Source organism: Patella vulgata, chromosome 8 (genome assembly GCF_932274485.2).
Source record: "Patella vulgata chromosome 8, xgPatVulg1.2, whole genome shotgun sequence".
NCBI classification, from domain to species: domain Eukaryota; kingdom Metazoa; phylum Mollusca; class Gastropoda; family Patellidae; genus Patella; species Patella vulgata.
The window spans coordinates 24028004-24044973 of NC_065886.2; the positions used below are offsets into that span (position 1 = coordinate 24028004).

A 16970-nucleotide genomic window follows, 5' to 3' on the forward strand; every position below is an offset into this window, starting at 1 on the left:
TGCAGAGATGGATTATTGGTGATAATGTGGTAACAATTTCTATTGAACTTGTGTATCTCTACCAAGATATAACAAGCTACTTGATTGACAGGCAGACACAAACCAAACCTAGCACCTGCCTCAGATGGGAAATGTGCAACAATCAATTAATAATGTATTTTTTATTGTTTTTGAGACAATATTCACGGAAATCGAATTTTTGATTTCTCTTAGTTTCAATGTAATGTCAATGAAGGGTTGCAATTCATTTGGTTCTTTGAAGAAGCCGTAGAAAATTAATATTTAAATTCATCATCCTGAACAGCTCGCCTCGATGAGTTGATAGGAGCAATCAATTACTCCAAACTGGTCGATTCTTTGATGAAATTATGAAAATGGATAAACTTCATTGTTTTAATCTTAACTTCTATAAGGATTAGAATATTCAGCAAATGGTCAACCATTATTATTTTATGTGCTGATTTACATCGACAGGCAGGTGTTTGGTACTACTTCACATTTCTTTACATCATAAACAATTATTCCAAAATATTCTGTAGTAAATTTACGTTTATATCTTTGAATATTTCAGGCGGCATTACAGTCACTCAATGAGGATTTACAAAGTGATACTTCCGGGGAGACAACTACCAGTGATAGTGGAAGGGGCGGAAGTGAGGAGGACATACAGTTGCCCCCTCTACCAGAAATGTCAGGTAAATAGATCGTCTATAGAAATTTCCTTTGTGTTCTATTTTCATTTGATTGTCTAGCATTTCTTTCTTAATCTAAATTTCTTTATTATTTTCTCTTTTCATTGAAATTAATAATTTCACTTTCACTAATTGAAACCCAATGATAATAGCCTAAAATATTGAAAACGTAAAGTATATGGTTTATCTGTGCTGTTCAAATAACTAATCACTAATAATTAATATCACCATTTAATAAAACCGAAAACCCAATAATAGTATGTTATTTCTTAAAGAAGTTGAATGATAAGCAAGTAGTTCTTTAAAAAAATATATATTTACCGGTTTGTTTATAATTAAACTGTATGATATAATCTAAAAGTAGCTTAGTATTGGTATATATATATATTATAAATATGGTTATGGTGACAAATGAACCACCAGGTATAAGATAAGTTTTCTAGCTTGTATTTTTGTTTATTGTTTTGTACCAGTTCAAAGAAGCACTGGTATTAAGGAATGATCCCGTGGTTTCGCAAAGGCATGTGTGGGGTTACTATTGTTTGTATAGTTTTGCATTGCGATGGTTTATGTGTGTTTTGAAACGCATCAAATTTGTGACCTCATACCGTGTATTGGAACATAATGTAAACGGGTTTGGATGCTTTGATTTATAATGCCAAATTGCTCAGATCGTGTTCTATTTTATGTAATAATTGGTATGGGAGGCTTTGGCCAGAAAGCATACAATGTCTCCCACGATAAGAGTAATTTGCTTATATTAAAGTAAAAGTTAATCAAATATCGGTTATAAAAAATATGGATTCTAAATATAATTTCTCGCCTAGCCATTGTTATGGACATCGAAAAAATATAACGACGGTCTTTGATGGGACCAATGTGCCAAATGACTCTTTGGTTTTTATTATTCATCCACATGATTGCCTGGACTAAAATCTTAGCTATAATTGTTGATGACCCCAATATGTTTCCTAAATTCCATATAAAATCCGTAACAGGAAATTCAGTTTCTTAATTTTGCGATTTGACTAATATTGTTTATCGGTATATTGGCTGTGTCTAGAAAAAAATCACCTAGAAAATGAATGAACAAAGATAGTTAACTTGGTGTTAGTTGATGATTTCGTCTGACCAGATGGCCCAATATAATACGGGTTCGATCGCGTACGACTAAATAGGATGCCGTAATGAAACGTCATGCTGGGTCTAATCGAACAGGATTGGACCGGAGAACAATAATTAATCAAGCTTAATGTCCGCCATCCCTTAATTATCATGTTCGATCAATAAGTAATATTGCAGCTAAATTACAAATTGCCACAAATAATAAAGATATACGAGAGACTGACTCCTCTAAACTTCGTTCTTTTGCCTGCCATTTTTTAAATGATATATATCTTCTTATATCGTTATTTTAGCTGATTACATCATAAATTTCTTCTCGCAATAATTTTTTGTCCGTAAATGCAATTACTTTGATGAAGCTTATAGCTTTTCGTGTCTTTTATATTTTATTTTTAGATCTAATTGATTTATATTTGAGACCTTCCTATAACTTTCTAATGCAAGTCATTAAGATTACATTGTTTATAGTGGTGAAATTGATGCATGCTTCGGCTGAATTTGAAATCATATTATAAAAACGCAAATAGCCAAAACGCTTCATGATGTTTTGATATTTTACCTTTTCCGGATCATTCCGCTTGTCAAGAACATGGGCGTTAACTGTGCTGAGGCGGATGAGTGGTCGAACAGATGAGGTTGCTTATGCCATGACCTTACAATAATCTTTAATAGATAGCGGTTCTTACGCATCATATAAATGTTTATCTTAAGAGTCAAATATACTGGTGTTTGACTGGTACTGGATTTGTAACCATAAATAATTAGTAGAAATGAATAATTAATACATGAATTTAGAATAAGTTTTCTTGAAATTTAACGTTATGTTATGTATTATCATAAAACAGTGCAATTATCAACTTACTAATTGCCAAAATGGCTGCTCTAAACGATCTTTAATTTCCAATGGTATCTCTTATATTTTTTTTTATCTTATATTCTTCATCTTTTTCTGTTCACGTACTTATCACAATATTACTCTCTATACTTTACTTTTATTCTTTACCATCTTTTTTGTTTTTTCAATCATCTTTTTCAGCACATCGTAAGTCTCCATGCTTAGAAAATATATGATATTACTTGTCTTTTATTCTTCCACTTGGAAGATGCCTATTGATATGTTTTCTTAATCTTAACATCCAATATTTCACATATTTTGTGTAATTAATTTGTCGTTTTCTTTGTTGTCGGTATGTCATAATATCTTTCTGACGTCTTTGAAAAATTAATATCCTTCGCAAAGCAACGTATGGAATCTAAAAAATGCACGTGCTAATGTAATAATAGGTCGTGGAATTCTCGAGAATATTTATTATCCACACGAACATGTTATGTTTAATCTTATTCGTAATCTGTTCTTACATAGTTATGCGTTTTTCTAATAAGTTTTGATGTTTATTATTTCTCCTGCTCGTTTACATATGAAAAAATGACACTTATTTTCGTTCATTATGTATCTGCAATATTCTAAACGCCTAAACATTTGTTAAAACTGCATTTTTATCTTTATTAATTGCAGATGGAAGTGGAATAACATCGTTCACCACCACCACCAGATCACGTGAAGGGCCACGAAAGTTGAAAATCATAAATTCGCACTTGATGGAAAAGGATCCTCTTCGTAACCGATCGTTTGAAACCTTTTCACCACGGATTTTACCATCATACGCATCGCAAATGACCAACTTTTCAAATCCAGCACACGGCGACAACTATCATGATATTCACCCCAAAGAGAAGCGACGATCTTTTCATGAAAATCAAGAACTTACATCTCCAAGAGACAAAAGTGGCAAGAAAGTGACTTTTCAGAATGACATTCATGCCAAACAAAAAGTTCGCGATTGGCAAAAATATAACACCGGTGGGGTACAAAATGTGATTCCCTTCCGGTATGGTAATGATATGAATATGACTAAATTAGGAAGTGACTTAAGTAGTAGAAGTTTTTACCAACATCGTTACCATGACGATGATGACAACACGACCACGTCCGGAAGTTATACCCTGGATAGAGTAGATTTGGATGACATGCTCGGAGAGCAGTACTCTCTGACATAAACATTGAATATGTGTTCAAGTTTAACTTTGGAACATTATATGTGTATATATCAAATGACCATATATAATTATTTTTATTTATGTCCTAAATGGAACATTAATTATGAAGGCTTACCATATCATTATATCAAATTCGTATCATATCAGCGTGAAGCTATATTGTTCTGAACACCCATTACAGCATAATTGAACACTGTATGTGTGTCCTGTATACAATGTCATGTAAATAGTCAATATATATATATATAACATATAACAGAACGTATTGCTATATGTTGCACCGAATGCTTTCAGTGAGATTTTGCGGCTATATGAAGTTTTAAAACTTTACGTGACACACTGTGGTGCTAAGTGGTGTACTGGTATAATTTACAATTAGAATGTCTTATCTAGGCCCTGATCACCTCAACTATCTGCACACGGTTTCATCGGAACTTAATTAAATACTACAATCATAGGGATCCCAGATATTCTGAATCCCACCCAGTTTAGATTATAAGAAATCGCAAAACCATTATTTGATTTGTTACTGGATCTGGTATAACCAATTTTTATTTATTTATTTCATGAATTGATTACGTCCGTGTACATAGTTTATTTAATTTATTCATCTAGTATTGAGACAACGCATTTATACACTGCATTCAGAGTAAGATATGAACGTCATCTGAAGGCATGGCGTTGAAATTCTAATTCCAAAAGCATTTCTTTTTTAAAAAATGATGTTATAATTAGCGATTCGATTATGCTCAACTGGCCTTTTGTAGTAAATTAATTCATTCCTGATTTTTCTCTTTGAATTGTAATGTAATTTATTCACGATCGGATTATATTTTGACTGATTTTACAAACTACTTAGACGATTTTGTGCATTGATCCGATTGTGTTATAATTATTCAGAAGAAATTTTCAAGAACAAGACAGACAGCCCTTTGTCTTTGTTGGCAAGACCCACATCTCGATGTTCTTAATAATCACATGATTTTATCTGCTTTGAATTAAGATATCGTCATTAAACATTTCTGTGAAATTCAGAAGAACATCTTTTGCAACCATCATTGGCATCGTTTTATGTAATCCAATAGTAATACACGATTGTGTCTGTCTTGTAATTTTGAATTTTCATATTTCGCTAATTGCATAAATGACATCACTAAAATATCAAATTCCCTATGAAATTTCATAAGCGCTTATTTTTTATTTAAAATTTAATATTAATAAATATATATTTCAATTAAATATCAAATCAACGCAACTGTAAAATGTTTTCAGTGATTTATTAGTACCGAGATTCTAATTACTTGCACTAAACGATCCAAATATCATAAAACAAATATATGAATAGAGAGAAGGGATTACATAAATCAATGTAAAATGGCACATATAACACTAAGTAGAACTATAATAGAATGAATTATATCTTGTGATTTATGGCGAATTCTAACAATCGTCTTATAGGATATATTTACCTTCAGCTACCTATGTGGTTATTACTGTATAAAACGCAATATCTCTTGTACAGTGATTGCAGGATCAAGGTGCGGTGTTATAACGGTTAAAATAAAAATATATCAACAGCTTAATATTCTTAATGATTCTTACTTTATATGTTGACAACCTTTAAGTATACATTTTATTACTATTAAAAACGCCATGTCACAATATCCACAGAGACCTTGTCAAAGGTGATCCAATGTAAGGTTTAAATATACGCTGGCTTAATTCCATAAAGTCATTTAACAACATAAATAATTATTCTAAGTGTCATCTCAGGAGATCAGAATGGCGCTAAAGGTCTTGGATATCATTTTTATACCGGCTCTCTGCTATACATTTTACAGTACTCATTAATAGTAACGCAACCAGAAACATGTGTTAGAGGAATGTAGGTTAGCTATATAAAAGAATAATTAGCTAAAATATTAGTAACTTAATTTAGATAATATTTAGTATCTTACATAACTACAATTACAAAACCAAAATATTACAAAATGTGTTAACCGGGAAAGTCACGGTTTAGAAGAAACCGTTTTTTTAATCATGGGTAATTAGTAGATAAGAAATATTTTAGTAGAAAAAGACAACGGTAGTTTATTTATATAATGGAATAATTATCCAATAATTTAGATAAAATTTCGTATTTTAGATTACTACAAAACTAAATTGTTAGCTGTGTGGATTTTCCAGGTAAACCAACTATTATTTTCTGACTGGAAGTTTTGGCTTGATAGAAACCTTTACTTTATTTTACGAGGGGCGATGTAAGTGCATGGTTTCGTAGAAAGCGTTTTTAAATCATAAATAACATACAGTTTCTTAAACAATGACACGTGTTAATAATTGAAGATCCTACATTATCTCCGAACAACCCATGCATACATGTACTTTGTTTATAATAGCATACATGCCTGCTGTCATTATGCAAATTCACTTTGCTGATTTTGCCACCAAACATTCCTTTATCACTTAAGGGATTCGTATACAGTAAACCTTTCTTCAACCGATATTTTGGAATATATTATATAAAGCAGATCAAGAGTACAAACTAAAAAATATTGTGTTTGCTATATGAATTCCGTGACTTGTTCCTGAAAGATTAAGCATACCCCGCCAAGTGCATGATATCGACCACCGTTCATAGTATACATCCGTAAGACGGAAACCATAGCCACCGCACCAAGTAGATGACAATCTAACTTATGTCATAAATAGTCATGCTGTTGGCCAATTCCTGCAAATGATAATAACGTGTTCTTGGAATTCATTTTTTAAAGAAACAAAAGAACAACCGAATCAATACATTTAAGTCAATGTCGGTTTAGTCCAAAATTGCTGTATACAAATCTCAATAGCATCTTTGTGCCAGTTGGTGTCTTCTCGTGTTTATATGATGTTGATTGTGTAATTTGTATGAAATACAAATTGTATATTATAATCATTGTACATAATCTCTTAATGTCTATGGAATAAAATGTGTTGATAAAGAAACATGTAAGTTTGTTGTCACATCGTTTGATATTGCATTTCTCATCTAATGCAATATCAAATGCTCAAGTTACGCTGGTTTCAATACCCCGGCGATCGTTAGCTTGCAATATTTGGAGGTATAACTATTTGAAGTGTATCTTATGATTTATTTTCATGACTGTAGAAACCTAATCCAATTTGGTAATAATTGTTCACGGCCTTGTCTACAGAGAATAATTGGCTACGCTAAGTCTATAAATTATGTATAAAACTATGATTTTTAGTTCTAAACCGTTTGATTATTATGTTCTCTCAAGATATTTAGATGGCTACAGTGTACTGCATAAATAAAATTATATTAAGATAAATATATCATGTGTAGTCCTTACATGCATTTTATGTAATGATTTTGCCATATGCCCTTGTCTATAATTTCAACAAATTAGAGAGAGAGAGAGAGAGAGAGAGAGAGAGGGGAGAGAGAGAGGAGTGGGTGTAACGTCCACTCGACACAAACTAGTCCGGACTTCTAATAAATCGCTTGCGCAGTGGGAGGAAACCGGAGGACCCGGAGTAAACCCACGAGGTCAGACAGGCGACCCTACTCCTTTTCACGTCCAACCGGGGAATCGAAACCACGCCAGTTGACTCAATCACAAACCTTATGATACAACGCGCACGCGCTAACCATTTGGCCATCCAATCCCGCTATATAGTAATGAAGATTAATGGATCTGTAGATACAATGGCGACTTTTCTATATGGCCACAGATCACTAAAGATTTGCCCATTGACTTTAATGTTAATTTTCGTCTCTTAGAAGGGCTCTAACGTTTTCCCAAATTTTCGTCGGGTAGAACGCTTTCTACCACAGATGGAGCAACATGTGGCAATCTCTTGCCCAAAAGCACGTATGAGGTTCACCATGGAAAACTTGACATACACAAGCTGGAAGTAGAGACAAGTAAACATGTAATTTTTGACCCTACATTTCAACCTAACCAACCTCTCAACTCTTGTATCCTTCCGCCTCAAAATCATGAATATTCACCAAAATCTGGCAGCAAATGTATTTTCAAACCCTTTTCTTCGATTCTACACCAAAAAGTCAACAAAAATCGCCATACAAAAAGGGGAAAAGGGAAAGGGAGAGAAAGACTAAAAATAACTTTCTCCCTACATATGAGGTAAAGAATTACATGTGCCATGACTGCATCTTGGGTCTTATAACAGTATAGGGATACCGAAATCCACATCTAACGTGATTCAAAATTATGAAATTGAATGAATCTGCGGAGACCAGGCATTTATCGGTCTAGTCAATTCACCTGTGTTTAGTACGTTTGGTCAATATAACAATGGTTTATCAGAATGTGACGGTGACCGGAATCCATATCTACTGTGATTCAAACCATGAAAGCTTTTATTTTCAGTTTATAAACCGCTTTTTATTGAATAAATCCACGTTGACCACGTAACTGCTTATCTAAATCACCTGTTTCTGGTACGTTTGAAGGGTGCGTTAAACATGCGTCAGGTGATGATGACATAGCGAGTGGGGTGGATGAAAATTCGCATTGCCAAAAAATGGGTCTTTTTGTTGTTCACTTACCTACTGATTATACACCTAACCATTTATAGCAGAATCTGAAAATAAATCGTCCTCAATACTTTTGTACAAGCCACCCGGTGAACCTTAATTAAGATGAAAAGAAATGAAATGGGGTTTAACATCCTACTGAACCCTAATTAAACAGAAAACAAAGTTAACACAAGCAAGTTTTACGAAAATGAAAGCATAATCCCTCTTCATGATGTAGCATTTCTTAGTAAAGCATTTAAGCGTAAAATTTCAAAATAATGCCATGTGTTTTAATCCGATGACAAATAATTTAAATATTCTTGATCAGTAAAAAAACGAAAGTCATATCTTATTCATGTTAAGCTTGTGTTTAATCAGTACGACAGTTGAAATGTCACCAGAGAACAGAAATGTCGTATTTCTTTCATTTCTAGTGAACGTTTGTCATTGTGCACAACATTTAAACACTAGTTAAAGCTGATTTACTCCTAAATTACCAGGATCATAAATCTTAGTTGACACGTGTTAAGAAACAGTCTTTATTTAGCATGTGTAAAGATTATTAATATTTCGAGGATAATATTTGAAAAGAATACACGAATACACTCAAAATAAAGTGATATCAAGTGTTCCAGAAAGAGTACACATATCACACCCTACGTAAACACACTCGTACAAAGCACTAATATTGACAAATAAAATAATTGCTATTATATTGTAATATCCGGGTTCAAAAATTTGCAGTAACAAATACAAGACATTTTTAATCTTCTCGCACCGAGTGATCACCATAATTCTAATACTTAACTTACTAACATACAAAGGGCTCATTATTTGATTAACAGTGACATACCGCAAGTCCGTAAAAATGTTCAACTGTAAAAAAGACAATACAGTGCAACCCACCAATGGACGCCCATTGAGTAATACGTTGGCTCACTAGGGTTTAACGTCCTACTTCTCTGCACCTACCGAGAATACAAAGTTGGGCAAACTTCATGCAGTGTGCAATGAGAAAATTTTGCCCGTACAATGTTGTTTCCATCTATTTTACGTACACATGGCATCGATAAGACGCCCTTATCTTGTTCAGAACCATTAACAAGGGAACCAAGGCTTCGAACTATACATTATGTTCAAGAAGTAAGTCACCTTAAACATTGACTAGTTGTATCTGACAAGAATGATATATTGTGACATATATGGAGTGTACAGTCCAATAAAAAGGGCAAGCTGCGTCAACCCCCTAGACAGTTAAGAAGTGGTAATCGGTGGTCTACAAAGAAGTCAGGAAAAATTAGGACTAGTAATTTTAATAATATTCATAAAACGATGATTATGAAATGAAATGAAATGGGGTTTAACGTCCTACTGTATATGGCGGAGTCTTTTCCACTCTGTACACACCATTAAGAGTTGTTCTACCCAATGTACAATGTAAAGAAATCAGTATTCATAAACTCGCGAAATAGTTGGCATATTTTCTCAAGTCTGAAAGGCAAACTAAAGCGTTAAGATATTAAACATCAATTTTCTAAAAGCTCTCAAATAAGCTGTCGTTAATTACAAGTGGGTTTTTAATCTATTCATAATAAGTTGACATTGAGAGGTTGTCAAGAGTTCTCTTCCCATCAGGAGCCGAGGTCAATTTACCATCGGAGTGCCCCCCTGAGGTGAAGTACAAATAGACGCTTACGAGGTAGGGTGTTTCCAAACTAGACAAGATTTGCCCCAGGGCAGTCTGTGGTCAAGAAAATAACACGACTGGACTTCAATACATATATTACAAAGATTAAGACTCATTTTCAGATGAGAACAACTCTAGATCAGCACTCAGCTGTGAAAGACTATTGTCATCGGTTGATCAGCGTCTTATTGCCCACCATATGAATATCAAACTGTGACTTATTATCTGTTTGAGTGAATATATTCGTATTAAAATGTATGCATTATTTGAACAATCTGTTACAGAAAGGTAGTATAGAGTTTCATACATTTAATTATAACCTACGACATTATTAAATTTGAAGCCATCGTTGAATTTTCGACAAAACACAATTACTCTTGTTATGTACTTGAACTTCCGAAATAAATGTTAACAGAAGTTTGTGAAATATTGTTAAGATAATACTCAATAAAGATTTTAAAGATGAATACAATGATGATGAATGTCCAAATGTACTGTTGTGTGCATCATTCCATTTTGCATTAGTCATGCTACCAATTCACTCGCAGTTTGCCAAGTACTCCTATAAGACTTTGTATTCGTCTTAGTAAAGGAGAGAGGGGGGGGCTAGTGGTCTAGAGTGTCGCCCTTCGACCTTCCCCTCTGGCTTGCGGTTGTGATTTCGATCCCTGGTGTGAGCGTATGTGGCTTGCAGATAGAGGCGTATTCTCAACCTCTTGGGTTTGCTACGGGTACTCCGGTTTCCTCCCAAAGCAAAGACTCCTGCGCTATGATAATAGAAATGAAAATATGACTTGTTGGCGATATCACCATCGGTGGACGCGGACGTTAAAACACTAAGAGCAACAACATGTCGTAGTACATGTATCTTAGTACAGGTACTGCAAGCTATTTGTCCCATACTGTTTGGAGTATGGATCTTGTGCAATTACTAATTAAAGATACATTATGGGAGATTGGATAAGGAGCTGGTAGTTCTCATTATAATAGTTAAAAACTAGATAATGTAAAGGGAATTTGCTGAAAATTTCAGTCAAATTGATCCACTCTGAACCGAGATTTTACCGATTGAATTTTCGACCTAGCCTCGATCATCATTACTAAATTAGGTACGATAAAAATCATAATTTCGATTATCCATTTCATGATTAAATCATGAATGAAAGTTGAGCAGCAATTCGGATCCTAATCCAGCAAATATGGCAGACTAGCGATGACATCGATAGTTGATTATGGTCTGGATAAGTTAATTAATGTCTAATTAATAATTTAGATAACATTTCGGGCCTAAAGAAAGACCTGCAATAGGCAGATTTAGCTCTTGCATTATGTATGTTTAAGTGTCAGCGTTCTTGGAAACAATTGTTCTAAGGAAGCTTTTAAAAATAATTAACAAAATGGGTAGACCATAAAATATCTAAGACGAATAGAATAAGACTAGTAATCGTTTTCCCTTATTTCGGCACCCAAAATGTAGTTCGTCTATTTATATCAATTCTTTCCACCGACTTGTTGACTTTTGGCCCATAATCGAAGAAGTGTTTCAATTTACATTGTCTACCAGGTTTTAGTGAATAGTCACGATCTTTAGGTGCACTGAATAGGAAGTAAACAGCCATGAATTAGGGAAATCACCTAATAACATGACGTCACAGCCTATATATTTTTTGACTAGGCGGATAAAAAGATCTGCAGGATGATCACCCAACTACAACATTTGTATTAGATAAATGCAACATGATAGGGAAGGTCAAAAACTGTTATCGGCCAAGAAATGTCATGAACTGAAATGTTCTGCACCGCCAGGGCTAACGAAGGCAGGTATACAGTGTGCTTTCTCAACCAACATCGGGATTGAACTCGGGACCCACAGGTTAGCGAGCCAACGTCTTAACCATTAAACCACAGCGATCCCAAGCAATGTCAGATTTCGCAGGAAAGTTAATTAGTCTGGAGGCTCAGTGCGGGGGGGGGGGGGCATCAAATGGGCACCCAACCAGCCCGACTTTTCTAGAGTAAAATTTTGCGTAGAATACGATGCCGAGTGGTAATCAGTCCGCCGTTGGGCCCTTTTCGAGATATATGGTGGCAAAGGTCAAATGAGGTCATTTGCACTGGAAGTGAATGCGCAGCCATTCTTATATCATGAAAACATGCTGAAGATGATCGAGAGTAATCACTCTTTCAATGAGAATATAAACTTGCTAAACTCACCATTGTTCTTTGTGACCAGGGAGGTCAAAAGGTTAAGATTTCCGTTTTTGCACTAGGAACATTTAAAGCAATAAAATGTTAGCGTAAAATATAAAAACTAAAGTGAAACATGTTCTAATTAATAATAGGAACATTTAAAACTTTTATTAAGGTGATCTTAGCACAATACATTTACTTTGGAACGTCGAAAAAGATCCTGCAGAACAGAACCAAAACACTTCGAAACCTGTTTCAAAAATACGTAAAAACTGTCAAATCCAAATCTCCCCGATTTAGTTGAACAACGATTGTTATATATAATGAAACTTAACAGAGTTAAGAATGACATGTATGTGTTATATCTGCACCACGCAATTTAATGTCGCCACTAAATATATTGAATACACCCACAGCAATATCAAGTTTAGTTAATCAAGATGTAACAAGCACTAAACTATTTTTGGATTATTACTTTTATAACGAAAGACACGAATAAGAGATATTGTACATGATCAAGTACGTTTGAAACGACTCCCTTTCATTCAAATAGGTTATATAGATCCATTTTCATTAAAATAGCATAAAAAATATTTTCTGTACAGAAAAAGATTATGCTTTTCTTTTCCTCGGGCTTTTTTTATTTCCTAATTAGAGCTGACTCATTAATTTGTTGTTTTTTACCCCTTTCTTCTTAATTAGTATCTGGTATATACCAATATATACCATTTGAAGCGTGTACTTGAAATGGTATAGATTAGATATATTTGAGACTTAATGTTTTCAGATAATAATGAAGTAGATATACTATGCTAGAAAGCAGTATTGTATTGCGCGAATTGGGTTTACGGAGTAGCGTATCTCTTCTAATTTAGCCATTAATAATTATATACAAATTGTACTGTTTTTGCGGGTATTTTATGTTGCTGAGCTGTTGATCGTTTTCAATATTGATATAAAAAGTCAATGAAATTGTGTGACCATGGATTTGTTATTTTCCTCTTGAATCAAATATTGTTTCTTTACTAAGTGTGCAATTGATGACTAAATAAATAATACTATAAAAGTTGATAATGCTAGACCATTGAATTTCTTTTTAAAATCCAAGTACCGTTCGTTTCTTTTCGAAATGTGCAGTTAATTCAAATTGTTTTTTTTTTATCTGGGTCTTGTTTTATTTTTTCAATATGGATTTAAAAACTAACAACACCGATGACCAATACATTTGCTGTTTTCCTTTTAAAATTATATGTAATTTATACGTTTGTGTTTTGTTATTAACCCACTAATCAATAAATATATTGGTAAAAGTTTGAGTCGTCTTAAAGGTGTGTACCTACAGTATGAAATATGATGGTGTGAATACATTTCTTTTAGAAAATCAATAATTTCTTGGAAACGGCTAATTGAATCAGCACATTTATGAGTTTTTATGCTGCAAAGAATTCAATAAATCTACCAAACAGCAAGAATCAAATTAAAACTTGTCCATAAGAATACTTTCAGTTGTAAAGAATGCTTTCAGCTTTGTGTTACATCTAGATAGAAAATTGCCTAATAAGATAGCGCAATAAAAAGGCATTACTAAAGCATAAAAAGAATTTGTCGAAAGACGAAACATTCAATCACAATGCATTTTAAATGAAGATGCTGGCCAGAGAGATCGTAATAACAAGTCATTAGCTTTAATTTCTTTCTGGTTCCACGTCTTTCTTCGCGACCAAAAAAATTCCTTTATTCCATTTCACTTCTGTTTGAAACCAGAAAAAATCACAGATTCTGAATCATTGAATTTAATTATTTCAGATACTTAAGACGTGTTTATAGCCTCGTGTTCGTTTTAAACATTCATCTTGGGAATTTCCACCCATCCCATGATTCTCTCAACAGATATGACTTTAAACCCAATTAATTTATAATGTCCAATTCCTTATGACTTTCTTCCGTTTAAGTAGTGTTTAACATGCTACGGATTTACGTGTTAATTTCACCGACTAGTAGACCCCTTCAATTAAGACACTGTTGTTATTTAAAATAAATTGAGAGTCACAAGTTTATTGGACAATTTGACATTCGTTTCTTATTTTATGGGGCAAGTTAACGTTCGGTTAGAGATCTCGTGATCTGAAAATCCGAATTTGCGCTCGACTCGAGCTCTATTATTGAAAAATGAACTTCGTACAATTGGTGCCACGTATTTGAGAGAAGATAATTAGGGTGCACTGCCCAATTCGAATTCTGCTACATGGTAACCTCGCACAAAACATGGCTCAAGCTTGGTACCCCGCCCCGTTTGGGACAAGTCTTTTGATCTATGGGTGACTTTCCGTAACAGTCCCAATATCCCAGATTCAATGACAAATTTATAAAACACTCTGATCAACGCCCATATTGGACCATCCTTTTATTCTTTGATCGTCTAGACTACGTCTAAACGACAACCCATTTCTATCCACGGACATCATGGCCAAGATGGTATCTGAATCCATTACGTAGTTTTTATATCTTTTTAATTACTACCAATACAGTGCCCTTTTTAGGCCTTTATAATTAAACAAAGAAAATATTTTTTGGCCTTCTATCTCATTGTACCTTTAATAAATATCTAATAAATTATTTTCCTGACAGTTGCCGTTGAGACTACGATAGTAACAACATGCAGTACTATGTGTCGGTGGTTAGATGTGGAAAGCCACTGAGCCAAAAGCTCCCCACATCCAACGCGTGACGCATACGCTCTTCTACATTTTAATAGCCCTGTGATCGTCTATTATTATATTAGTTTCGTGTCCTCTTCTTAGGACTCACGTTGTGTATGTTCTTCTTACTCTCTCAGTAGCTAAGACGTTTGTCTTAGGAATAACAATGGAACCGTTCGTTTCTACATTTTATATCAAGCTGGATACATATGGTTACAATGCATAATAGATTACATCACAATGTTTAAAATAAACATCTCTTTATCTCCACTCCTAATTCACAGTTCGAATTTACTGACGGAATGCCTACATCATATGGTTTCCCCTAAATATCATTGGGGTTTACTCATCCCAGGTGGTGTCTCTTGAACCGCGGCAGTCTGTCCCGAATTTAGCAGCTGTCTGCCGAAAGCAAATTTCGTTCGTTCCTGGAGTTTTACATCCACTTCCACCAAGGGTGATATCGTAGACAAATGTTTCCCAAGACAGTTGCCAGAGGACAGAGGAAACCACAAAATAGGCCTGATACAGCTTTTTTGGGTAAGACACAGCGCCCAATGTGAATTTCATGCAAAGGAGAAACTCCGTGTGTAAGAAAAGAAAAAACTGAGAGCGTGCGCAGTCTGGCCCCGCTTTGCCATAAATGCTACGATCTTGGGTATGGTAGGTAAATCTAGCTTTGACACGTCAGTCGGGCTCTAGTCTCACCGGCTGTCCGACCTACGCCCAGGGATGCAAGCAATGTTCTCCGGTCTAGGCGGCGTTGTTGTGCCGTTGGCCTTATCAATAGAAACAAAAAACGGTCCCCACAGGGCACCCGGCGGTTATGTATATCTTACACATGAATGTTTGTTTTTTGTGCTGAGTGGCCAAACGAGTACGCTTTATACCATGAGGTATCTGCTTGAGTCAAGTAGTTTTGTTTTGGTCCAAGGCGTGGACGTGAGTAGTACCGTCGTCCTAACCGCATGGGATTCTTTAGGCCCACCAGTTTCAGCAACTGCTAATGACCCCTATTGATATTTGAAACAAAGGTGTACCATATATTAGTATCGAAAGTTTGTGTTACAAGGAAGTTAAACCCCATTTATTTCTTGTATGTTTTTCACTTTTGCATTTCAGATTCTTTGTTGTATTTTTGCCGGATATTCCCCCCCCCCCATTGTCTATAAGACCAATTCTGGAAGTATTAATGCTGAAAAATGTTAGACAAGTGAGAAATAACACCGTGAATATAATTAGGCTTTTCTATTAATCTTATATTATAAACCCTTCTGGGTCATAGAAGATCATTTCGACGACGCTAGGTCGCCATACACCCTCATTAGTAATACCAAAGTGTGAATAAAATATATAAAACTACAAATAATTGATAACTAAGCCAGGTTCCTAGCTTAAAGATGTTAATCTGAACACTGTTACAGTAAAAATGAGTGTCAATTGTTCTTAAATGTATACACAACATGTCTTGTCTGTCTACAGTTCTTACATTATCAATACTTTGTTTCGGTTTTAATTTTCACTTAGCCATATGATCTTCGGGACTGTGTGTTGCAAGCACTTGATCAGGCAAAGAATGGGATGTAATGTCACGTCAACATATGATCGCAAACAATGTGCACTAGTTGAAAAGTGATGAAATGAAGCTCAATGTCTCATGAACGCAACACGTCGATCATGTCAATTTTAATTTATATGGTTACTTTCTTGTGCAATGAGGCGGGTGAATTTTGCCATGCAGGACACTGGCGTTTCCGCATACTCTCCTTCGATTTCCAACTGTAATTTACGTGCTAACGAAATAGACTCATTTTAAAGGATTATCTCGCCACACAAACGCGATGACAATCATTATGGAAAATATCACCGCAGATCTGATTCTGCTCGTCATTGATGTCTATGACTATAGGCTAACGAACAAAACAGTCAAATTTTAATGCATTATTGTAAAGAAATCTACATGGGTTGCC

The 16970-nt window shown here is 34.6% G+C and overlaps 1 protein-coding gene across 3 annotated transcripts in view; it reads left to right on the plus strand.

Annotated features, from left to right (window-relative positions):
• LOC126830292 (protocadherin-9) overlaps window positions 1-6863 on the plus strand; it is a 43883-nt gene extending 37020 nt beyond the window's left edge. For all 3 annotated transcript variants that reach the window (XM_050560655.2, XM_050560654.2, XM_050560653.2), the window contains exons 3-4: window positions 572-695; window positions 3334-6863. In XM_050560655.2, the coding sequence (XP_050416612.1) occupies window positions 572-695; window positions 3334-3875 (666 nt within the window). In that variant the 3' untranslated portion in view covers window positions 3876-6863. The remainder of the gene's footprint in view (window positions 1-571; window positions 696-3333) is intronic.
• The last annotated feature ends 10107 nt before the right edge of the window (window positions 6864-16970 follow it).